The sequence below is a fragment of the Hemitrygon akajei genome, chromosome 19 (genome assembly GCF_048418815.1).
Source record: "Hemitrygon akajei chromosome 19, sHemAka1.3, whole genome shotgun sequence".
NCBI classification, from domain to species: Eukaryota; Metazoa; Chordata; class Chondrichthyes; order Myliobatiformes; family Dasyatidae; genus Hemitrygon; species Hemitrygon akajei.
The window spans coordinates 68,533,878-68,559,134 of NC_133142.1; the positions used below are offsets into that span (position 1 = coordinate 68,533,878).

The 25,257-nt window shown below is 43.1% G+C and overlaps 1 protein-coding gene across 5 annotated transcripts in view; it reads right to left on the reverse strand.

Annotated features, from left to right (window-relative positions):
- LOC140742031 (inter-alpha-trypsin inhibitor heavy chain H3-like) overlaps positions 1–25,257 on the reverse strand; it is a 148,168-nt gene that overhangs the window by 29,994 nt on the left and 92,917 nt on the right. For 3 of the 5 annotated variants that reach the window (XM_073072724.1, XM_073072723.1, XM_073072727.1), the window contains exons 18-21: positions 24,543–24,572; positions 18,052–18,090; positions 2,597–2,626; positions 554–583 (exon numbers count right to left, since the gene is read on the reverse strand). In XM_073072724.1, coding sequence (XP_072928825.1) covers positions 554–583; positions 2,597–2,626; positions 18,052–18,090; positions 24,543–24,572 — 129 coding nt within the window. The remainder of the gene's footprint in view (positions 1–553; positions 584–2,596; positions 2,627–18,051; positions 18,091–24,542; positions 24,573–25,257) is intronic. The other 2 variants (XM_073072726.1, XM_073072725.1) reach the window with 1 other exon arrangement.

A 25,257-nucleotide genomic window follows, 5' to 3' on the forward strand; every position in this document is an offset into this window, starting at 1 on the left:
TACATTTAAATTTCAATTGTAAGCCATATGTAGTGAAGTGCCGTAGACAGGTGGGAAAGCATTTGTACAATTTGATTGACAGGGTTTGTGATATCCATGGGTTTGTACTGAATATATTTGAAAGCCTGATTCAGAAACATAATGTTTTCGGATTGCTAAAGTAATTGCTTTGAACTCAGAACACTACATGCAAATAACAATTGAATTTATAAAAGGACAAAAATGTTAACATCACAGCATTCCTTGAAAAATATGCACTTGTGACAATAAGCAGAGCATAATCAAGATATTGGACATTGTGTACAAAGGTAATGTATTAATCCTGGGAAAACTAAGCAGTGTGGAAAATTGCATTTAAGATTGTTTTCTAGATCAATATTACAAGGAACTAACCAGGTTCTTTAAGATCATTAAGAGAGGTTAGTTAATACACCTGGAGTCTCCAAGGAGGAGACTAATAAATCTGAACTGCCATCATTCTCTACTCCTGAAAGATGAAGGACATATAATGAAGGACAATTTAGCAAAACAATAAGTAGTTAATGTAACATACCAGTGGTTATTGGCGATTCAGTGACATCAACTGAAAATAGATAAATCAATATTTAATCAAATAACTAACATATCAAGTTATTTTATCTGATATGACTGCCATATAAGATCATAAGACATAGGAGCAGATTTAGGCCATTCAGCTCATTGAGCTTGCTCCACCATTTCGTCATGGCTGATCCCGGATCTCACTCAACCCCGTACCTGTCTTCTTGCCATATCATTTCATGCCCTGACTGATCAGGAAACAATCAACTTTGGGCTTAAATTTACCCATAGGCTTGGCCTCCAATGCAGTCTGTGACAGAGTTTTCCACAGATTCACTACTCTCTGGCTAAACAAATTCTTCCTTACGTCTGGTCTAATAGGTCACCCCTCAGTTTTGATGCTGTGCCCTCTAGTTCTGGATACCCCCACCATAGGAAACATCCTCTCCACATCGACCCTATCTGGTCCTTTCAACATTCGATACGTTTCAATGAGATCCAACCACATTCTTCTGAATTCCAGTGAGTGCAGACCCAAAGCTGCCAAACTATCCTTATAGATTAAACCCTTCGTTCCCTGAATTATCCTTGTGGACATCCTCTGGATTCCTTCCAATGACAACGCATCCTTCCTGAGATATGAGGCCCAAAACTTTTGACAATAGTTCAAGTACAGTCTTATAAAGGCTTAACATTATCTCCTCGCTTTTATATTCTATTCCCCTTGAAATAAATGCCAACATTGCATCTGCCTTCTTTGCCACAGACTCAACCTGTAAATTAACCTTCTGGGAGTCTTGCACAAGAACTCCCAAATCCCTCTGCACCTCAGATGTCTGTACCTTCTCCCAATTTAGATAATAATCTGCACTATTGTTTATTTTACCAAAATGCATTATCATACATTTCCTTATACTGTATTTTATCTGCCACTTTTTGCTCATTCTTCCAATTTGTCTAAGTCCTACTGCAGTCACCTTGCTTCTTCAGCACTATCTACCCCTCCACCTATCCTCGTATAATTCGCAAACTTGCCACAAAGCCGTCAATTCCATTATCCAGATCATCGACAAACAATGTGAAAAATAACTATACCAATATTGACCCCTGAGGAACATCACTAGTCACTGGCAGTCAACCAGAAAAGGTCTGCTTTTTTCCCACATGCTGCCTCCTTCCTGTCAACCATTTTGCTATCCATGCCAGTATCTTTCCTGTAACGCCACAGGATTTTATCTTGCTAAGCTGCCTCATGTGTGGCACCTTATCAAATATCTACTGAAAATCCAAGTAAATGACATCTACTATTTCTCCTTTGTCCATCCTGCTTGTTACTTCCTCGAAGAACTCTAACAGATTTGTCAGGAAAGATTTCTCTTTACAGAAACCATGCAAACTTTGACTTATTTTCTTATTAGTCTCCAAGTACTCCAAAACTTCATCCTTAAAAATAAGACCTTTGAGTTTGCTTAGCACTTTTCCCTTAGTAATGACACTCACTCCTGCTCCCTGACACTCACAGACCTCTGGCACACTGCTGTGATCTTCCACATTGCAGACTGATGCAAAGTACCTATTAAGTTCATTATTCCCTCACCTTCCTTTTACTCTTTAGATAAGTGAAAAAAACTTCTAGTATCCAGCTTTATATTATTGGCTTGTTTGCCCTCATATTTCATCTTTTCCCTTCTTATAGCTTTTTCAGTTGCCCTTTATTGGATTTTAAAAGCTTCCCAATTTCTCACTCACTTTTGCTACCTTATACACAGCCTTTCCTTGGCTTTTATGCAGTCCTTATATTCCCTTATCAGCCATGGTTGCCCACCCCGTCATTTGAAAACTTCTTCCTTTGTGGAACATATCTATGCTATGCCTTGTGATCTATTGCCAGACACTTCAGCCATCTCTACTGTGCCGTCATCCCCGCCAGTATCCTCCTCCAATCCACCTGGGCAATCCTCCTCTTGCATGCCTCTGTAACCCTCTACCCTTGAAAGATGAAGGACATATAATGAAGGACAACTTAGCAAAACAATAAATAGTTAATGTTACATACCAGTGGTTAATGGCAAATCAGTGGCGTGAACTGAAAATAGATGAATCAATATTTAAACAAATAACTAACATATGTTATTTTGTCTGATAAGATCATAAGACATAGGAGCAGATTTAGGCCATTCAGCTCATTGAGCTTGCTCCACCATTTTATCATGGCTGATCCTGGATCCCACTCAACACCATACACCTGTCTTCTTGCCATATCATTTCATGCCCTGACTGATCAGGAAACAATCAACTTTGGGCTTAAATTTACCCATAGGCTTGGCCTCCAATGCAGTCTGTGACAGAGTTTTCCACAGATTCACTACTCTGGCAAAAAAAAATCCCTCATTACTTCTGTTCTAATAGGTCACCCCTCAGTTTTGATGCTGTGCCCTCCTGTTCTGGATACTCCCTCTATAGGAAGCGTCCTTTCCACATCAACCCTATCTAGTCCTTTCGACATCCATTTAGGTTTCACGGAGATCCCCACACATTCTTCTAAATTCCAGTGAGTAGAGGCCCAAAGCTGCCAAACAGTCCTCATATGTTAACCCCTTCATTCCCTGAATCATCCTCGTGAACCTCCTCTCGACTCTCTCCAATGCAAATCACATGCTTTCTGAGATATGGCACCCAAAACTGACTAGTGCGGCCTGACTAGGGTCTAATAAAGCCTCAGTATTAACACCTTGCTTTTATATTCTATTCTTCTTGAAATAAATGCCAACATTGCATTTGCTTTCTTTACAATAGAGAATAGACAATAGGTGCAGGAGTAGGCCATTCAGCCCTTTGAGTCAGCACCGCTATTCACTGTGATCATGGCTGATCATCCACAATCAGTACCCCGTTCCTGCCTCCTCCCCATATCCCTTGACTCCGCTATCTTTAAGAGCTCTATCTAACTCTTTATTGAAAGCATCCAGAGAATTGGCCTCCGCTGCCTTCTGAGGCAGAGCATTCCATAGATCCACAACTCTCTGGGTGAAAAAGTTTATCCTCAACTGTTCTAAATGGCCTACCCCTTATTCTGAAACTGTGGCCTCTGGTTCTGGACTCCCCCAACATCAGGAACATGTTTCCTGCCTCTAGCATGTCCAATCCCTTAATAATCTTATATGTTTCAATCAGATCCCCTCTCATCCTTCTAAATTCCAGTGCATACAAGCCTATTCACTCCAATCTTTCAACATATGACAGTCCTGCCATCCCTGGAATTAACCTTGTGAACCTATGCTGCACTCCCTCAATAGCAAGAATGTCCTTCCTCAAATTTGGACCAAATTTACCACAGACTCAACTTGTAAATTAACTTTCTGGGAGTCTTGCATGAGAACTCCTAAGTCCCTGTGCAGCTCAGATGTCTGAACCTTCTCCCCATTTAGATAATAGTCCGCACTATTGTTCCTTTCACCAAAATGCATTATCATACATTTCCTAATACTATATTCCATCTGCCACTTTTTTGTCCATTCTTCCAATTTGTCTAAGTCCTGCTGAAATCGCATTGCTTCCTCATCACTACCAATCCCTCCACCTATCTTCGTATCATACGCAAACTGTGCCACAAAGCCATCAATTCCATTATCCAAATCATTGACAAACAATGTAAAAAGAAGTAGTCCCCAATACTGAGCCCTGAAGAACACCATTAGTCAGTGGTACTAATGACCTACCCACCTTAAGACCTTTGAATTGGCCTAGCATTTTTTCCTTTGTAATAGCAATGGTGCTCATTCCTGATCTCTGATACTCACGCACCTCTGGCACACTGCTAGTGTCTTCCGCAGTGAAGACAGACGCAAAGCACCCATTATGTCCAATTGCCGTTTCTGTGTCCCACAATACTACCTCACCAGCATCATTTACCAGAAGTCCAATATCAAGTCCTTTTGCTCCCTTTTTCTCTTTATATAACTGGAAAAATCCTGATTTATATTAGTCATTAGACTTTCCTCATATTTCATCTTTTCCCTTATAGCTGTTTTAGTTGCCTTTTGTTTGATTTTAAAAGTTTCCGAATCAATCATTCTGAATTAAGGTCCCACTCACTTGTGCTACCTTATATATCCTTTTCTTGGCCTTTATGCAGTCCTTAATTCCCTTTGTCAGATACGGTTGCCTACCCCTGCCATTTGAGAACTTCTTCCTCTGTGGGACACCAACCTGATTTTCCCAATCCCCTTGCATACTGAAGAATCCCATTACAATTATGTCCAGCTCCCATTGCAATCTCAACCCCACATCTTGGCTACTATTTGGAGGCCTATATATGATTCCCATATTGTTTTTTTCACCCTTGCAGTTTCTTAACTCCACCCACAAAGATTTAATATTCTCTGACCCTATGTCACCTTTTTCTCAAGATGTAAGTCCATCTTTTACCAACAGAGCCACACCACCTGCATTCTTTTTTCAAGATCTCCTCCCTTTTTCTACTCATGTTCTTGATACCAATATGCACCATGTCTTCTCACCCTCCCTTTCCAGGATATTTGGATGTGTCCAGAAACATCTTGGACCCTGGCATCTGGGAGGCAAACTACCATCTGTATTTTCTTTCAGTGTCACAGATTTGCCTATAGAGTCCCCTATTACTGGTGCTGTCCTCTTCAGTTCTCTTCCCTTCTGAGCGTTGTGGCAGAGGTACTCACCCCCCCACCCCCAACATTAATCAAAATGGAGAACTTGGCGCAGGGGGTAGCCACAGGGTGTTCTCCACTAGTTGACGTTCTCCCTTCCCTCTCCTGACAGTTACCCATTTTAACGGTCTCCTATAGCCTTGTGGTGACTACCTTCCTGTAGCTCCTGTCTATTACTGCTTCAGTTTCCCTAACAAGCCGATGGTCATCGAGCTGCAGCTCTAGTTCCCTAACACGGTCTCTAAGGAGCTGCATCTCAGTGCACCTGGTGCAGAAGTGGCCATCAGGGAAGTTTGAAGTCTCCTGGAAATCTCACATCTGGCACTCAGAACAGAACACTGGTTCTGTAGACATGCCCCCTATTCTCTCCACTCCACTCCACTCCACTAGGTGGTACCTCTCTTTTATAGAGACTAAGTTATTAAAGCTCTTCACTGGACCAGTGCAGGAAACCGTTGTGTCTGCACAATACTCCAATTCCTTTTTAGATCACAAGGGAATGCATCTTTACTGTCTATATCCGTAATGCATGCCCTATCTACTAGGTACAGCCTAGAATATCAGTGATAATAAATCTAATTGATTTTGAGAGGAGTGGACTTCAAGCTTGTCCTCAGCCTGAGTACAAAATGCAGCAATGGTTGCTGCAGTGAAAAAGAGCTTTGACCTGTGGCCAATCTAGACATCAGAAGTTTTAAGAGGAGGCCAGTTCAGTCAGGTCCACTGCTCGAGTACAGAAGGCAGCAGCAGGTCACTACAGCAAAAGGGAGCTTTAGCCAGCGGCTACTCAGTGTTTGGCATTGATTAGCAAGAACTAATCGAAGGCAGGCAGGAACAAATAGGACGGCCATTGTCTGAGGTGACAGAGACAGACTGGTGATTGTGAGGCTTCAGTCAGAGAAAGCAAAAGAAAATAAATGCTCAAGTTTTTTTTTTCTTCCCTTCCTTATATCTGCTCAGCTAGCAGAGTAGAGATGCCAGGCAGGGCAGTGGAATGCTCCTCTTGTGGGAAGGCAGGGAGACCTCCAGTGTTCCTGACCACTACAACCGCGAGAAGAGCATCCAGCTACAGCTTCTAAAAATCCATGCTGGAGCTGGAACCGGATGAACACTGGATCATTCAGGAGGCTGAGGATTTGATAGATAGGACATATAGAGAGAGATTTACACCCAAGGCGCAGGGCACAGGAAACTGGTTAACAGTCAGCAGTGCTAGAACATAGAATAGTACAGCACATTACAGGCCCTTTGGCCCACAATGTTGTGCCGACCCTCAAACCCTGCCTCACATATAACCCCCCACCTTAAATTCCTCCATATACCTGTCTAGTAGTCTCTTAAATTTCACTAGTGTATCTGCCTCCACCACTGACTCAGGCAGTGCATTCCATGCACCAACCACTCTCTGAGTGAAAAACCTTCCTCTAATATCCCCCTTGAACTTTCTTCCCCTTACCTTAAAGCCATGTCCTCTTGTACTGAGCAGTGGTGCCCTGGGAAAGAGGCACTGGCTGTCCACTCTGTCTATTCCTCTTAATACCTTGTATACCTCTATCATGTCTCCTCTCATCCTCCTTCTCTCAGAAGAGTAAAGCCCTAGCTCCCTTAATCTCTGATCATAATCCATACTCTCTAATCCAGGCAGCATCCTGGTAAATCTCCTCTGTACCCTTTCCAATGCTTCCACATCCTTCCTATAGTGAGGCAACCAGAACTGGACACAATACTCCAAGTGTGGCCTAACTAGAGTTTTATAGAGCTGCATCATTACATCGCGACTCTTAAACTCTATCCCTCGAATTATGTAAGCTTTCTTAACTACCCTATCTACCTGTGAGGCAACTTTCAGGGATCTGTGGACATGTACCCCCAGATCCCTCTGCTCTTCCACACTACCAAGTATCCTGTCATTTACTTTATACTCTGCCTTGGAGTTTGTCCTTCCAAAGTGTATCCCCTCATACTTCTCCTGGTTGAACTCCATCTGCCACTTCTCAGCCCACTTCTGCGTCCTATCAATGTCTCGCTGCAATCTTTGACAACTCTCTACACTATCTACAACTCCACCAATCTTTGTGTCATCTGCAAACTTGCCAACCCACCCTTCTACCCCCACATCCAGGTCGATAATAAAAATCACAAAAAGTAGAGGTCCCAGAACAGATCCTTTTGGGACACCACTAGTCACAACCCTACAATCTGAATGTACTCCCTCCACCACAACCCTCTGCCTTCTGCAGGCAAGCCAATTCTGAATCCACCTGGCCAAACTTCCCTGGATCCCATGCCTTCTGACTTTCTGAATAAGCCTACCATGTGGAACCTTGTCAAATGCCTTACTAAAATCCATGTAGATCACATCCACAGCACTACCCTCATCTATATGCCTGGTCACCTCCTTAAAGAACTCTATCAGGCTTGTTAGGCACGATCTGCCCTTCACAAAGCCATGCTGACTGTCCCTGATCAGACCATGATTCTCTAAATGCTCATAGATTCTACCTCTAAAAATCTTTTCCAACAGCTTTCTGACCACGGACGTAAGGCTCACTGGTCTATAATTACCTGGACTATCCCTACTACCTTTTTTGAACAAGGGGACAACATTTGCCTCCCTCCAATCCTCGGGTACCATTCCCATGGACAATGAGGACATAAAGATCCTAGCCAGAGTTTCAGCAATCTCTTCCCTTGCCTTGTGGAGCAGCCTGGGGAATATTCCATCAGGCCCCGGGGACTTATCTGTCCTAATGTATTTTAACAACTCCAACACCTCCTCTCCCTTAATATCAACGTGCTCCAGAACATCAACCTCACTCATTGTCCTCACCGTCATCAAGTTCCCTCTCAGTGGTGAATATCGAAGAGAAGTATTCATTGAGGACCTCGCTCATTTCCACAGCCTCCAGCCACATCTTCCCACCTTTATCTCTAATCGGTCCTACCTTCACTCCTGTCATCCTTTTGTTCTTCACATAATTGAAGAATGCCTTGGGGTTTTCCTTTACCCTACTCGCCAAGGCCTTCTCATGACCCCTTCTTGCTCTTCTCAGCCCCTTCTTAAGCTCCTTTCTTGCTACCCTATATTCCTCAATAGACTGAGTACCCCTGTGGCCATCCCCCTCAACAATAGATCTATTACTTTGGTTACTGTTGGTGGGGGGGATGACCTAACAGAGGAGAATCACAGTGGTTGGGTCTCTGGCACGGAGTCTAAATCTGGGACTCAGAAAAGAAGTGGAGTGGGGGGAAGTGAGAAGTGGAATGCTGTGGTGATCGAGGCTTTGTTAGTTAGGGGAATGGACAGGAAGCTCTGTGGGTGAGAATGAGATTTCCAGATCCTGGGTGCCAGGATCCAGGATACCTCGGGTCGAGTCCTCAACATTCTTAAGTGGGAGGGTGAACAACCAGAAGTTGTGGTCACTACAGGTACTGATGACATGGACAGGATGAGTGATGAGGTTCTGCATAGGGAGTTCAGGGAGTGAGGTGCTAAGTTAAAGGCAGGACTTCCAGGGCTGTGATCTCAAGATTGCTGTCCGTGCCATGTGCCAGTGAAGCCAGAACTAGGAAGATTATACAGTGTAATACATGGCTAAGGAGTTGGTGTAGGAGGGTGGCCAAGTAATTTTTGGATTACTTGGCTCTCTTCCAGGGAAGATGGGACGTGTACATGTGGTGAACTACATATACCTGTCTGGACTGCTCCTGTGGCTCCTCCCACAGACCCCTGCTGACTGCTCCTGTGGCTCCTCCCACAGACCCCTGTATAAAGGCGACTGAGGCCTGTTGCCCAGCCTCATTCCCCAGGATGTAGTGTTGTTCATTCTTCCAGTCAATAAAAGCCGATACCTCGCTTCCTACATCTCAGCGTGAGTTATTGATGGTGCATCAGTACAGAAGGGACGGTTTGCACCTGAACTGGAGGGGGACTAATATCCTAGCAGGAATGTTTGTTAATGCTACATGGTGGGCTTTAAACTAAATAACAGGGGGATGGGAACCAGAGTGCCAGAACAGTTAGTGGAGAGATTTTGGAGGCAGATATTGGTTCCTAATCTTTTGATTCCTAACTCAGACAAAGTTAGAAATCAAAAAGCTGAGCATGGTGTGACTAGGGTCCTGAGCTGCATATATTTCAATGCCAGAAGTATCGTGGGAAAGGCAGATAATACTGCTGAAGATGAAGTAACTGGTTTACAAACAGAGACAATGTGTAGTGAGCAGAGGCTGTTGATATGGCAAAATTACAGTCAACAGAATGAGTTGCAATGTAAAACACAGACAAAGTCGAAAAGGGGTAAATACAGGATAAAGATAGAAACATAGAAAACCCTTCTATGTTTTCTAAGAACATAGAAAACATGTTCTAAGGGCTGTACAATACAGCCCTTCGGCCCAAAAAGCTGTGCTGAAAATGTCGTTACTTAGAAATTACCCAAGGTTACCCATAGCCCTCTATTTTTCTAAGCTCCATATACCTATCCATGAGACTTTTAAAAGACCCTATCGTATCCGCCTCCACCATCGTCACCGGCAGCCCATTCCACGCATTCACCACTCTCTGAGTAAAAAACTTACCCCTGACATCTCCTCTGTACCTACTTCCAAGCACCTTAAAAATGTGCCCTCTCATGTTAGCCATTTCAGCCCTGGGAAAAAGCCTCTGACTATCCACATGATCAATGCCTCTCACCATCTTGTACACCTCTATCAGGCCACCTCTCATCCTCCACTGCTCCAAGGAGAAAAGGCCGAGCTCACTCAACCCATTCTCATAAGGCATGCTCCCCAATCCAGGCAAAATCCTTGTAAATGTCCTCTGCACCCTTTCTATAGTTTCCATATCCTTCCTGTATTGAGGAAGTACTCCACAGTACTCCACTGAGCACAGTACTCCAAGTGGGGTCTGACCAGGGTCCTATAAAACATTACCTCTCAGCTCTTAAACTCAATTCCATGGTTGATGAAGGCCAATGCTCCGTATGTCTTCTTAACCACAGAGTCAACCTGCGCAGCAGCTTTGAGCATCCTATGGATTTGGACACCAAGATCCCTCTGATCCTCCACACTGCCGAGAGTGTTACTATTAATACTATATTCTGCCATCATATTTGACCTACCAAAATGAACCACCTCACACTTATTTGGGTTGAACTCCATCTGCCAGTTCTCAGCCCAGTTTTGCATCCTATCGATGTCCTGCTATAATCTTTGACAGCCCTCTGCACTATCCACAACACCCCCAACCTTTGTGTCAGCAGAAAATTTACTAACTCACCCCTCCACTTCCTCATCCAGGTCATTTATAAAAATCACGAAAAGAAGGGGTCCCAGAACAGATCCCTGAGGAACACCACTGGTCACCAACCTCCATGCAGAATATGACCCATTTACAACCACTCTTTGCCTTCTGTGGGCAAGCCAGTTCTGGATCCACAAAGCAATGTTCCCTTGCATCCTATGCCTCCTTACTTTCTCAATAAGCCTTGCATAGGGTACCTTATCAAATGCCTTGCTGAAATCCATATACACTACATCTACTGGTCTACCTTCATCAATGTATTTAGTCACATCTCAAAAAATTCAATCAGGCTCGTAAATCATGACCTGCCTTTGACGAAGCCATGCTGACTATTCCTAATCATATTATGCCTCTCAAAATATTCATAAGTCCTGCCTCTCAGGACCTTTTCCATCAACTTACCAACCACTGAAGTAAGACTCACTGGTGTATAATTTCCTGAGCTATCTCTACTCCCTTCGTTGAATAAAGGAACAACATCTGTAACTCTTCAATCTTCTGGAACCTCTTGTTCCCATTGATAATGCAAAAACCATTGCCAGAGGCTCAGCAACCTCCTCCCTCGCCTCCCACAGTAGCCTGCGGTTCAGCTCGTCCAATCCCGGAGACTTATCCAACGATGCTTTCCAAAAGCTCCAGCACATCCTCTTTCTTAATGCTATATTTGAATGCGTGCAGTATGCAGAATAAGGTAGATGAACTTGCAGCACAGTTACAGATTGGCTGGCATGATGTTGTAGCCATCACTGAATCATGGCTGAAAGAAGACTATAGCTGGGAGTTTAATGTCCAAGGATACACACTGTATCGAAAGGACAGGCAGGAAGATGGAGGGGGTGGCATTGCTCTGTAGGTAAAAAAAATTAAATCAAATCATTAGAAAGAGGTGACATAAAGTTGGAAGGTTTGAATCATTGTGGAGAAAGCTAAGGAACTGTAATGATTAAAAAGACCCTGATGGGAGTTACATACAGACCCCCAAATAGTAGTAAGGATGTGGCCTACAAATTACAATGGGAGATAGAAAATGCATACCAAAAGGGCAATGTTACAATAGTCATAGGGGATTTCAATAAGCAGGTAGACTGGGAAAATCAGGTTGGTGCTGGATTCAAGGAGGGGCAATTTCTAGAATGCCTGTGAGATGGCTTTTTAGAGCAGCTTGAGGTTGAGCCACTGGAGGATCAGCTATTGTGGATTGGGTGTTGTGAAATGAACCAGATTAATTAGAGAGCTTCAGGTAGAAGAATCCTCAGGGGCAAGTTATCATAATATGATCAAATTCACCCTGAAAATTGAGAAGGAGAAGCTGAAGTCAGATGGATCAGTGTTGCAATGGAGTAAAGGCATGAGGGAGGAGTGGCAGAGTATTGGGGCTGAGAGGAAAATTGGATCAGCCATGATTGAATGGTGGAGCAGACTCAATGAGACAAATTGCTTAATTCTGCTCCTATATCTTATGGTCTTATGGAATTGGCCAGATTGATTGGAAAAGAACACTGGCAGGGATGACGGCAAAGCAGCAATGGCTGGAATTTCTGGAAGCAATTTGGAAGGCACAGGATATCAAACAGGAAGAAGTATTCTAAAGGCAAGAGAAGTTAGAGCATTGGGAAGCTTTTAAAAACAAACAGAGACAACTAAAAAGACATTAAGAAGGTAAAGATGGAATGTGAAAGTAAAGTAGCCAATAATATTAAGAGAATACAGAAAGTTTCTTCAGATACATAAAGTGTAAAAAAGGGGTGAGAGTGGATATCAGAAACCTGGAAAACGATGCTGGGGATGACAATAGACAATAGGTGCAGAAGTAGACCATTTGGCCCTTCGAGCCTGCACCGCCATTCTGAGATCATGGCTGATCATCTACTATCAATACCTGGTTCCTGCCTTGTCCCCATATCCCTTGATTCCCCTATCCATAAGATACCTATCTAGCTCCTTCTTGAAAGCATCCAGAGAATTGGCCTCCACTGCCTTCTGAGGCAGTGCATTCCAGACCCCCACAACTCTGTGGGAGAAGCAGTTTTTCCTTAACTCTGTCCTAAATGACATACCCCTTATTCTCAAACCATGCCCTCTGGTACTGGACTCTCCCAGCATCTGGAACATATTTCCTGCCTCTATCTTGTCCAATCCCTTAATAATCTTATATGTTGCAGTCAGATCCCCTCTCAATCTCCTTAATTCCAGCGTGTACAAGCCCAGTCTCTCTAACCTCTCTGCGTAAGACAGTCCGGACATCCCAGGAATTAACCTCGTGAATCTACGCTGCACTTCCTCTACAGCCAGAATGTCCTTCCTTAACCCTGGAGACCAAAACTGTACACAATACTCCAGGTGTGGTCTCACCAGGGCCCTGTACAAATGCAGGAGGATTTCCTTGCTCTTGTACTCAATTCCCTTTGTAATAAAGGCCAACATTCCATTAGCCTTCTTCACTGCCTGCTGCACTTGCTCATTCACCTTCAGTGACTGATGAACATGTACTCCTAGATCTCTTTGTATTTCTCCCTTACCTAACTCTACACCATTCAGATAATAATCTGCCTTCCTGTTCTTACTCCCAAAGTGGATAACCTCACACTTATTCACATTAAATGTCATCTGCCAAGTATCTGCCCACTCACTCAGCCTATCCAAGTCACCCTGAATTCTCCTAACATCCTCATCACATGTCACACTGCCACCCAGCTTAGTATCATCAGCAAACTTGCTGATGTTATTCTCAATGCCTTCATCTAAATCGTTTATGTAAATCGTAAACAGCTGTGGTCCCAATACCGAGCCCTGTGGCACCCCACTAGTCACCACCTGCCATTCCGAGAAACACCCATTGCTTTCTATCTGCCAACCAGTTTTCTATCCATGTCAATATCTTCCCCCCAATGCCATGAGCTCTGATTTTACCCACCAATCTCCTACGTGGGACCTTATCAAATGCCTTCTGAAAATCGAGGTACACTACATCCACTGGATCTACCCCGTCTAACTTCCTGGTTACATCCTCGAAAAACTCCAATAGATTAGTCAAGCATGATTTGCCCTTGGTAAATCCATGCTGGCTCGGCCCAATCCTATGACTGCTATCTAGATATGCCACTATTTCATCCTTAATAATGGACTCTAGCATCTTCCCCACCACCGATGCCAGGCTGACAGGTTGATAGTTCTCTGTTTTCTCCCTCCCTCCTTTCTTAAAAAGTGGGATAACATTAGCCATTCTCCAATCCTCAGGAACTGATCCTGAATCTAAGGAACATTGGAAAATGATTACCAATGCATCCGCAATTTCCAGAGCCACCTTCTTTAGTACCCTAGGATGCAGACCATCTGGACCTGGGGATTTGTCAGCCTTCAGTCCCATCAGTTTACTCATCACCGTTTCCTTCCTAATGTCAATCTGTTTCATTTCCTCTGTTACCCTATGTCCTTGGCCCATCCATACATCTGGGAGATTGCTTGTGTCTTCCGTTGTGAAGACAGATCTAAAGTACTTATTAAATTCTTCTGCCATTTCTCTGTTTCCCATAACAATTTCACCCAATTCATTCTTCAAGGGCCCAACATTGTTCTTAACTATCTTCTTTCTCTTCACATACCTAAAAAAGCTTTTGCTATCCTCCTTTATATTCCTGGCTAGCTTGCGTTTGTACCTCATTTTTTCTCCCCGTGTTGCCTTTTTAGTTAAGTTCTGTTGTTCCTTAAAAATTTCCCAATCATCTGTCCTCCTACTCACCTTAGGTCTGTCATACTTTCTTTTTTTTTAATGCTATGCAATCTCTGACTTCCTTCGTCAACCACTGTGGCCCCTTTCCCCCCTTTGAATCCTTCCTTCTCCAGGGGATGAACTGATTTTGCACCTTGTGCATTATTCCCAAGAATACCTGCCATTGCTGTTCCACTGTCTTTTCTGCTAGGATATCCGTCCAGTTAACTTTGGCCAGCTCCTCCCTCATGGCTCTACAGTCTCCCCTGTTCAACTACAACACTGACACCTCCGATCTGCCCTTATCTTTCTCAAATTGCAGATTAAAACTTATCATATTATGGTCACTACCTCCTAATGGCTCCTTTACTTCAAGATCGCTTATCAAATCCTGTTCATTACACAAGACTAAATCCAGAATAGCCTTGTCCCTGGTCGGCTCTCGTACAAGCTATTCCAAGAATGCATCCCGTAGGCACTCTACAAACTCCCTATCCTGGGGTCCAGCACCAACCTGATTCTCCCAATTCACCTGCATGTTGAAATCCCCCATAACTACTGCGACATTACCTTTGCCACATGCCAATGTTAACTCCCTATTCAACTTGCACCCAATATCTATGCTACTGTTTGGTGGCCTGTAGACAACACCCATTAGGGTCTTTTTGCCCTTACTGTTCCTCAGTTCTATCCACACAGACTCTACTTTTCTTGATCCTATGTCCCCCCTTGCAAAGGACTGAATCTCATTCCTCACCAACAGGGCCACCCCACCCCCTCTGCCCACATTTCTGTCCCTACGATAGCACGTATACCCTTGTACAATCATTTCCCAGGTCTGATCTCCTTGCAGCCGTGTCTCCGTTATCCCAACAACATCATAGTTACCCATGTAGTAATGGGGGACAAGGAAATGACAGATAAACTGAATAAATATCTTGCATCAGTCTTCACTGTGGAAAGCACTTGCAGTGTGGTAGAAGTTCCAGGTGTTAGGGACCATGAGGTGTGTGGAGTTACCATAACTAGAGCAGATTATAGCTTGGAGCTTAATATTCAATGATACACATGGTATTGAAAGGGCAGGCAGGAAGGCAGAGGGGGCAGCATTGCTCTGAAATCAAATGAAATCAAATCATTAGAAAGATTAGGCTTAAAAGGTGTTGAATCATTGTGGATAGATCTAAGGAACTGCAAGGATAAAATGACCCTGACGGAGTTGTATACAGGAGCAAGGATGTGACCTACAAATTACAATGAGAGATAGAAAATACGCGCCAAAAGGGCAATGTTACAGTGGTCATATGAGATTTCAATACGCAAGTAGATTGGGGAAATCAGGTTGGTGCTGGATTCCAGGAGGGGGAATTTCTGGAATGCCAATGACTTGGCTTTATAGAGCAGCTCGTGATTGAGCCCACTAGGGGATCAGCTATTTTGGATTGGGTGTTGTGCAATTGGAATTGATTAAAGACCTTGAGGTAAAAGAACCCTTGGGGGCAAGTGATCATAATATGATCAAATTCACCCTGAAATTTGAGAAGGAGAAGCTAAAGTCAGATTCATCAGTATTTCAGTGGAGCTAAGGGAATTACAGAGGTACGGGAGAGAAGTTGGCCGGAATTGATTGGAAAAGAACACTGGCAGGAATGATGGCAGAGCAGCAATGGCTGGAATTACTGGAAGCAATTCGGAAGGCACAGATAACGTAGAGCTCATTCCAATAAAGGGCTTTTGACCCAAAATGTTACCACCATTCCCTATCCACAGATGTTGCCTGATTTGCTCTAGTTTCTACTACCTAACCATAAGACCATAAGATAAAAGAGCAGATTTAACATTTCTGCCCATTGAGTCTGTTCTGCTATTTCTTTACCCATTATCCTAATCTAAGTCCTCTTATGGGCTCCCTGCTTCCTAACCACTACCTGCCCCTCCACCTATCGTTGTATTGTCTGCAATCTAGGTCATGAAATCATCAGTTCCATTATCCAACTCATTGACAGATAAAATGAAAAGATGTGGTCCCAACTCTAACCCCTGTGGACTCCAGTAGTCAAACAGAAAAGGCTCCCCTTATTCCACTCTTTGCCTCCTGCCAGCCAGCCAATTTCCTATCCATACTAGTACCTTTCCTGTAATACCATGGGCTCTTATCTTGCTTGTAGCCTCATGTGCGACACCTTGTCTAAGGCCTTCTGAAGATCTAAGTACACAACATCCACAGATTCTCCGTTGTCTAAACTGCCCATTATTTCCTCAAAGCATATGGCAGGCACGATTTCCCCTTAAAAAACCATGGCCTATTTTATCGTGTGCCTACAAGTACCCCAAAACCTCATCCCGAACCTCTTACCAACCATGGACGTTAGAATAACTAGTCTACAACTTCCTGTCTTGCTTCTCTCGCTCATTTACTGTTATTATTTCAGATCTGCAGCATCTGTAGGGACTGGTGGATTAAAATCATGTGCAACTTCTTCAGCATATTATTTTTAGTAACAGTAGGAAATAAACTTGCTCCATGCGTTAAAACACTCTGTGATGATGACTGTACAGTGAAATCTGCTTTTAAAAAATTGGCTCTGTTGAAGGTCTGTTCTTATAAGAGATCTGGGTCTAGCATGTGGTCATAGAATATAGATATCTATCATTTATTTTAAAGAAATATGTTGACATGCTTAAGCACTTATTGCATTTTAATTATAAATATTAGTGTAGGAAATTAGGAGGGTTCCCAAAAATAACAAATAGAAATAGTAGAATTTGATCATTTTTGTAACTTATCACAACTTATGTCCGAATCTCATTGAATATAACAAGTTAGGCATTAAATAACTGCTTATTTCAAAGAATCAAACTGACTAAATTTTATTATTTAAGTGGCTTTTCCAGGATGGTGCCTGTAATTTTTACTAAGATTGATGAAATGAAAATACATTCATGCTGAAGTACAGATTAACCAACAGTCCCTTTATCAAAGTCATGGTCTGACGACTAGTTACTCTTTCTGTAGAGAACAAATGATATTTCAATTGTTTAAAAACTATGCACACAAACAATTTGTACAGTTTCCCCTTAAAATAAAATACACTATTCTAATAAACTGAACTACTTACATCTATGACATTTCATACTTACTTTTAAAATACAGTGCCTATAAAAAGTATTCACACCCCCTGGAAGTTTTAATTTTTTAAAAATCATTTGACAACATTGAATCACAGTGGATTTAATTTGGCTTTCTCGACACTGATCAACAGAAAAGACTCTATTGTGTCAAAGTGAAAAAATTCTGCAGATTGGTCTACATTTATTAAAATAATTAAACACAAAGTAATTGATTGAATAATTACTCACCACCTTGTAAAAGCAATTTCCACATAAAAACCATACTGGCTTCCACTTTAAATGTATATACATCAATCCAATTAATTGAATTATTTACACACATGTAATGGATATTGTTGTAAATTGTCCTGTGAATAGGTTAGGGTTAAATCAGGGTTGTCGTGGGATGCTGGGGTGGCACTGATCGAAGGGCTGGAAGGGCCGACTCTGCAGTGTATCACTAGAGGATACAGCCCAAGCTGATCGCACCATGATATTTACCTATAGCCATGCAAGACTGATTATAATAAAGGTACATTCACACTGAAGTACAGATTAATTGAAGCTACGTTTATGCAGGCCATTCACTGACTGTTGACAACCAGAATCTGACAGATCATGTGAAACACTTCAGATTGTAAAATCACACTTCTTGCATACAAACCATACTGGCTTCTAGCTTACATTTAAGTATGTCTTACCTTTATCTATGTCGATGCTTTTCGTAATGTAGGCATAAGCTGAATCAGGAAAGAGAGTTAAAAACTTCAGTGTAGATGAAGAACAATATGACTAGAAGAATATTGGTGGAATTGAGTTTAGCCAAACAATAATAATTATGTAATATTAAAATAATTACTACATTTCCAGAATTCAATAATGTTTTATATAATCTAATGCTTTTCCTGTTCACAGAGCTTCTTTATCTTGTATATCATGCTTCCCATTCCAAGGAAAGAACTTAGACCTGAAGTGTTAACATCGTTTCGCTTTCCACAGACGCTGGCTGACCTGCTGATAGTTGTCAGTATTTTCTGGTTTTATTTCAGATTTCCAACATACAGGATGTATTTTGATTTTATTTTCAATGACATGCAGACTGATGGATGCACAAAATTGTAGTAGGTTATATTTTAAAAATGGTAGTTAATGGGCCTGGACATACTGTTCGTGTTAAACACCCAATAAGTAGTGACTGTGTAGTGCAACCAACTTTTAATAATTGGGTCTGTTCTATTTCACTTCCTGTAAGGAATCTATGTCTAGCATGTGGTCCTAAAGTGCTGAGAGCACAGATCTCCATCAGTTTTTAAGGATGCCGTTGATGTGTCCAAATTTTTAATCACAATTTAAATTTAAATTTAATCACAGTCAAGCCATTGATGCCCTGTTGGAATTCCTATGAATAAACTCTTGTTTCTGTCTCTGCGTGGGAGTCTGTCATTCACTGCACCTGTGTTCAATCATCGCGACAGTAAACTCTTTCGACTTAACAAAGTCATTTGTATTTGACAAAGAAACTGTTGAATTTGGGATATAAGAAAAAGAGTCCATATTTAACAGATGACTGTCAATTTGAACCAATTATCTGACAGACACAATAAATACAAATTAAAATGGTTTGTTGTCATCTTTGTTCAAAAACATACTTGTAATCAGGTAATTAAACTCTGTCAAGTTATTCTCTCTCAAAACATGAGAATCATACACTTTACAGAAACATAACTAGATTAGGAAGGGTAATTTAAATTGAGTACCTCTTTGAACTAAGTATTTGACTGTATAATTCACAGTGTTTCACTCAGTGTTGTGCCTATGAGATTTTTGCATACTTGTAATGAGAATGTGTTCCCACTAAGGTAAAGATGCAGAGATGAAACAGCACCTCTTTTATTCAGGTCATCAGCTAACAATGACTCACAGTGTCCGGATGCAACAAAACATCAATACTGATAGGCAAACACGAGGAAATCTGCAGATGCTGGAAATTCAAGCAACACACACAAAGTGCTGGTGGAATGTAGCAGGCCAGGCAGCATCTATAGGGAGAAGTACAGTCGACGTTTCAGGCCGAGACCCTTCGTCAGGACTAACTGAAAGAAAAGTTAGTAATAGATTTGAAAGTGGGAGGGGGAGGGGGAGATCCAAAATGATAGGAGAAGACAGGAGGGGGAAGGATGAAGCTAAATGCTGGGAAGTTGATTGGCAAAAGGGATACACAGCTGGAGAAGGGAAAGGATGGGAGGCCTAGGGTGAAAGAAAGGGGGAGGGGAGCACCAGAGTGAGATGGAGAACAGGTGAAGAGTGATTCTGAGAGAGAAAGAGAGAGAATAAAAAGAGAAAAAGGGGGGGGAATAATAAATATGTCAGGGATGGAGTAAGAAGGGGAGGGGCATTAACGGAAGTTAGAGAAGTCAACGTTCATTCCATCAGGTTGGAGGCTACCTAGCCGGTATATAAGGTGTTGTTCCTCCAACCTGAGTTTGGATTCATTTTGACAGTAGAGGAGGCCATGGATAGACATATCAGAGTGGGAATGGGACGTGGAATTAAAATGTGTGGCCACTGGGAGATCCTGCTTTCTCTGGCGGACAGAGCATAGGTGTTCAGCAAAACGGTCTCCCAGTCTGCGTCGGGTCTCACCAATATATAAAAGGCCACACCGGGAGCACCGGACACAGTATACCGCAGCAGCAGACTCACAGGTGAAGTGTCGCCTCACCTGGAAGGACTGTTTGGGGCCCTGAATGGTGGCAAGGGAGGAAGTGTAAGGGCAGGTGTAGCACTTGTTCTGCTTACAAGGATAAGTGCCAGGAGGGAGATCGGTGGGAAGGGATGGGGGGGACGAATGGACAAGGGAGTCGGGTAGGGAGCGATCCCTGCGGAAAGCAGAAAGAGGGGTGGAGGGAAAGATGTGCTTGATAGTGGGATCCCGTTGGAGCTGGCGGAAGTTACGGAGAATTATATGTTGGACCCGGAGGCTGATAAACCCGCTGATAAGGGGGGAGCTGTAGTAGTCTGGTGTACTGACCTCTACCTTGCTGAGGCACAGTGAGAACTTGCTGATACCTCCTCTTATTTACCCCTTGATCATGACCCCACTAAGGATCACCAGGCCATTGTCCCGCACACCATCACTAACCTTATTGGCTCTGGGGATCTCCCATCCACTGCCACCAACCTCATAGTTCCCACACCCCACACTTCCTGTTTCTACCTCCTACCCAAGATCCATAAACCTGCCTGTCCAGGTAGACCTATTGTCTCAGCTTGCTCCTGCCCCACCGAACTCATTTCTGCATACCTCGACACTGTCTTATCTCCCCTTGTTCAATCCCTTCCCACCTATGTTCGTGACCCTTCTCATGCTCTGGATTTTTTCAATGATTTTAAGTTCCCTGGCCCCCATCACCTTATTTTCACCATGGGTGTCCAGTAGCTATATATCTCATTCTCAACCAGGAAAATCTCAAAGCTCTCCATTTCTTTTTGGATTTCAGACTCAACCAGTTCCCCTCTACTACCACTCTCCTCCGTCTAGTGGAATTAGTCCTTACTCTCAATAATTTCTCCTTTGGCTCCTCTCACTTCCTCCAAACCAAGGGTGTAGCCATGGGTACCTGTATGGGTCCCAGCTATGTCTGCCTTTTTGTTGGCTTTGTGGAACAGTCCATGTTCCAAGCCTATATGGGTATCCGTCCCCTACTTTTCCTTCGCTACATTGACGACTGCATTGGTGCTGCCTCCTGCATGCATGCTAGGCTCGTTGACTTCATTAACTTTGCCTCCAACTTTCACCCTGCCCTCAAATTTACCTGATCTATTTCTGACACCTCCCTCCCCTTTCTTGATCTTTCTGTCTCTATCTCTGGAGGCGGCTTATCTACTGATATCTACTATAAGCCTACGGACTCTCACAGCTACCTGGACTATTCCTCTTCCCACCCTGTCTCTTGCAAAAATGCTATCCCCTTCTCGCAATTCCTCTGTCTCCGCCGCATCTGCTCTCAGGATGAGGCTTTTCATTCCAGGATGAAGAAGATGTCTTCCTTTTTTAAACAAAGGGGCTTCCCTTCTTCCACCATCAACTCTGCTCTCAAACGCATCTCTCCTATTTCCTGCACATCTGCCCTCACCCCATCCGCCCGCCACCCCACTTGGGATAGGGTTCCCCTTGTCCTCACCTACCACCCCACCAGCCTCCAGGTCCAACGTATAATTCTCCATAACTTCCACAACCTCCAACAGGATCCCACTACCAAGCATATCTTTCCCTCCCCCCCCTCTTTCTGCTTTCCACAGGGATTGCTCCCTACACGACTCCCTTGTCCACTTGTCCCCTCCCATCCCTTCCCACCGATCTCCCTCCTGGCACTTATCCTTGTAAGCGGAACAAGTGCTACACCTGCCCTTACACTTCCTCCCTCACCACCATTCAGGGCCCCAGACAGTCCTTCCAGGTGAGGCGACACTTCACCTGTGAGTCGGCTGGTGTGGTATACTGCGTCGGATGCTCCCGGTGTGGCCTTTTATATATTGGTGAGACCGGACGCAGATTAGGAGACTGTTTTGCTGAACACGTACACTCTGTCCGCCAGAGAAAGAGGATCTCCCAGTGGCCACACATTTTAATTCCATGTCCCACACCCAGGTTGGAGGAACAACAACTTATTTTCCATCTGGTTAGCCTCCAGCCTGATGGCATGAACATTGATTTCTCTAAATTCCGTTAATGCCCCTCCTCCCTTTCTTACCCTATCTCTTATCTATCTATCTATCTATCAATCAATCTATTTATTTATTTATTATCCTCCCCCCCCCCCCGCTTTGTATCTTTTTTTCCCCTCTCTCTGTCCCTCTCACAATCACTCTTTGCCTGCTCTCCATCTCCCTTTGGAGCTCCCCTCCCCCTTCCTTTCTCCCTAGGCCTCCCATCCCCTGATCTTTTCCCTTCTCCAGCAGTATTCCCTTTAGCCAATCAACTTTCCAGCTCTTGGCTTCATCCCTCCCCCTCCTGTCTTCTCCTATCATTTCAGATCTCCACCTTCCCCTCCTACTTTCAAATCTCTTACTATCTTTTCTTTCAGTTAGTCCTGACAAAGGGTCTCGGCCCAAAACGTTGACTGTACTTCTTCCTACAGATGCTGCCTGGCCTGCTGCATTCCACCAGCATTTTGTGTGAATACTGATAGGTAGGTGGACTCTCTGATTTCTACCACAACTACAGCTTAGTTGATTCATCGCGGGAAGTCAAATGGATATAATTGGTAGTGCACTAATGAACGTAGGTAAATGAAGGGTCATTGAGTTTGAAGTTATTTGTTCTCTGAAAGTAGCAACACTGACAGATATGACTTTAGGGAAGGCACATTATGTCTGGTTAGACCACACTTGGAGTGTCATGCTGTTGCACTATAGGAAGGATGTGTTTGGGAATAATGGATCAGCTAATCATTTGTTCCATATGTAAGTTATATGACAGCTGTGCAGGGTGGCAAGGAGATCTTCTGTATTGTTTATTTTGGTGGGTACAGTACTGAGCCCTTTGACTGATGCCACACTCAGCAACCCCCAACAAAGCGGATTAATGCTAACCTAATCATGGGATAACTTACAATGACCAATTAAGCTACCCATAACACAAAGAAGCAGAAGTCAGCCATTCAGCCCATCGAATCTGCTCAGCCATTTTATCATGAGCTGTTCCATTCTCTCATTTAGTCCCACTCTCCCTGCCTTCTCACCATAACCTTTGATGCCCTGGCTATTCAGATACCTGTCAATCTCTGCCTTAAATACACTCAATGACTTGACCTCCACTGTCGCCCGTGGCAACAAATTCCACAGATTCACCACCCTCTGGCTAAAAATTTTTTTTTGCATCTCTGTCCTGAATGGGCACCCTTCAATCCTTAAGTCATGCCCTCTTGTACTAGACTCGCCCACCATGGGAAATAACTTTACCACATCCACTCTGTCCATGCCTTTCAACATTCAAAATGTTTCTATGAGGTCCCCCCTCATTCTTCTAAACTCCAAGGAGTACAGTCCAAGAGTGGTCAAACGTTCCTCATATGTTAACCCTCTCATTCCCAGAATCATTCCAATGAATCTTCTCTGAACCCTCTCCAAAGTCACCACATCTTTTCTTAAATAAGGAGCCCAAAACTGCACACAGTATTCCAAGTGAGTTCTTACCAGTGCCTTATAGAGCCTCAACATCACATCCCTGCTCCTATACTCTATTCCTCTAGAAATGAATGCCAACATTGCATTCTCCTTCTTCACCACCGACTCAACCTGGAGGTTAACCTTAAGGGTATCCTGCACGAGGATTCCCAAGTCCCGTTGCATCTCAGCACTTCGATTTCCCTCGTCATTTAAAAAATAGTCTGCCCGTTTATTTCTACTACCATAGTGCATGACCATACACTTTCCGACATTGTATTTCATTTGCCACTTCTTTGCCCATTCCCCCAATCTATCCAAGTCTCTCTGCAGACTCTGCTTCCTCAGCACTACCAACCCCTCCACCTATTTTTGTATCATCAGCAAACTTAGCCACAAAGCCATCTATTCCATAATCCAAATCGTTGATATACAACATAAAAAGAAGTGGCTCCAACACGGACCCTGTGGAATACCAATGGTAACCGGCAGCCAACCAGAATGGGATCCCTTTATTCCCACTCTCTGTTTCCTGCCAATCAGCCAATGCTCTATCCAGGTATGTAACCTCCCCGTAATTCCATGGGCTCTTATCTTCTAATACCCGGTACGTCTTTGGACTGTGGGAGGAAACCGGAGTACCAGGGGAGAAGCTACACATTCCATGGGGAGGACGTACAAAGAACGGCACCAGGAATGAACTGTGAACTCTGCAATGACCCAGGCTGTAAGATCATCGTGCTATGCTACCATGGCACCCACCTTTAGACTGACACATAAAACAAAAGCGAAGTGGAATATGTTCTCAGACCACACACTAGAGAATACAGCCCCAAGCTGATCTCATCATGATATTTACCCATATCCGTGCAATGTTGTGTCTATGATTTCTGACAGATCATGTGAAACACTTCAAGTTGTAAAATCACGCTCCTTGCATAAAACTATACTGGCTTCTAGCTTACATGTAGATATATTTGACTATTTAACTGTATTATTTATATTTATGACACTATACACTTACCAGGAATTTGTGGAACAGCATGCAATCTAGCTGTATGAGGAAAGAGAGTTATAAACTTTAGAACAGCTTAAGACAATGTGATTAGAGAATATTATTGGAATTGTCTTTAATAAAACATTAAGAATTATGTAATATTAAAACATTTATTACATTTGCAAGATTCAGTGTCTAGTTTTATATAATTTAATGCTTCCCTTTCCAAGGAAAGAACTTTGACCTGAAGTGTTAACATTGTTTCTCTTTCCACAGATGCTGGCTGACCTGCTGATAGTTGTCAGTATTTTCTGTTTTTATTTCAGATTTCCAACATACAGGATGTATTTTGATTTTATTTTCAATGGGTTATAGTGATGAATGACTTTTTAAGCAGCTTATATATTTAAAATAGTAGGTAATGGCCTTGGACGTATGTGTTATACTCACAATGTGTTTATAACTGTGTTATGCAATGTAACAATGTAAAAAGAATTGGATAGGTATATGGACAGGAAAGGAATGGAGGGTTATGGGCTGAGTGCGGGCCAGTGGGACTAGGTGAGAGCAAGCGTATGGCACGGACTAGAAGGGCCGACATGGCCTGTTTCCATGCTGTAATTGTTATATGGTTATATAGTTATATGTACAATTTGGTATTGCTGAATTTCTGTTCTTGTAAGAGATATGTTTCTAGCATGTTGATGGTGTAGAGAAGGACTGTGTTGGTGTGTTCATGTCT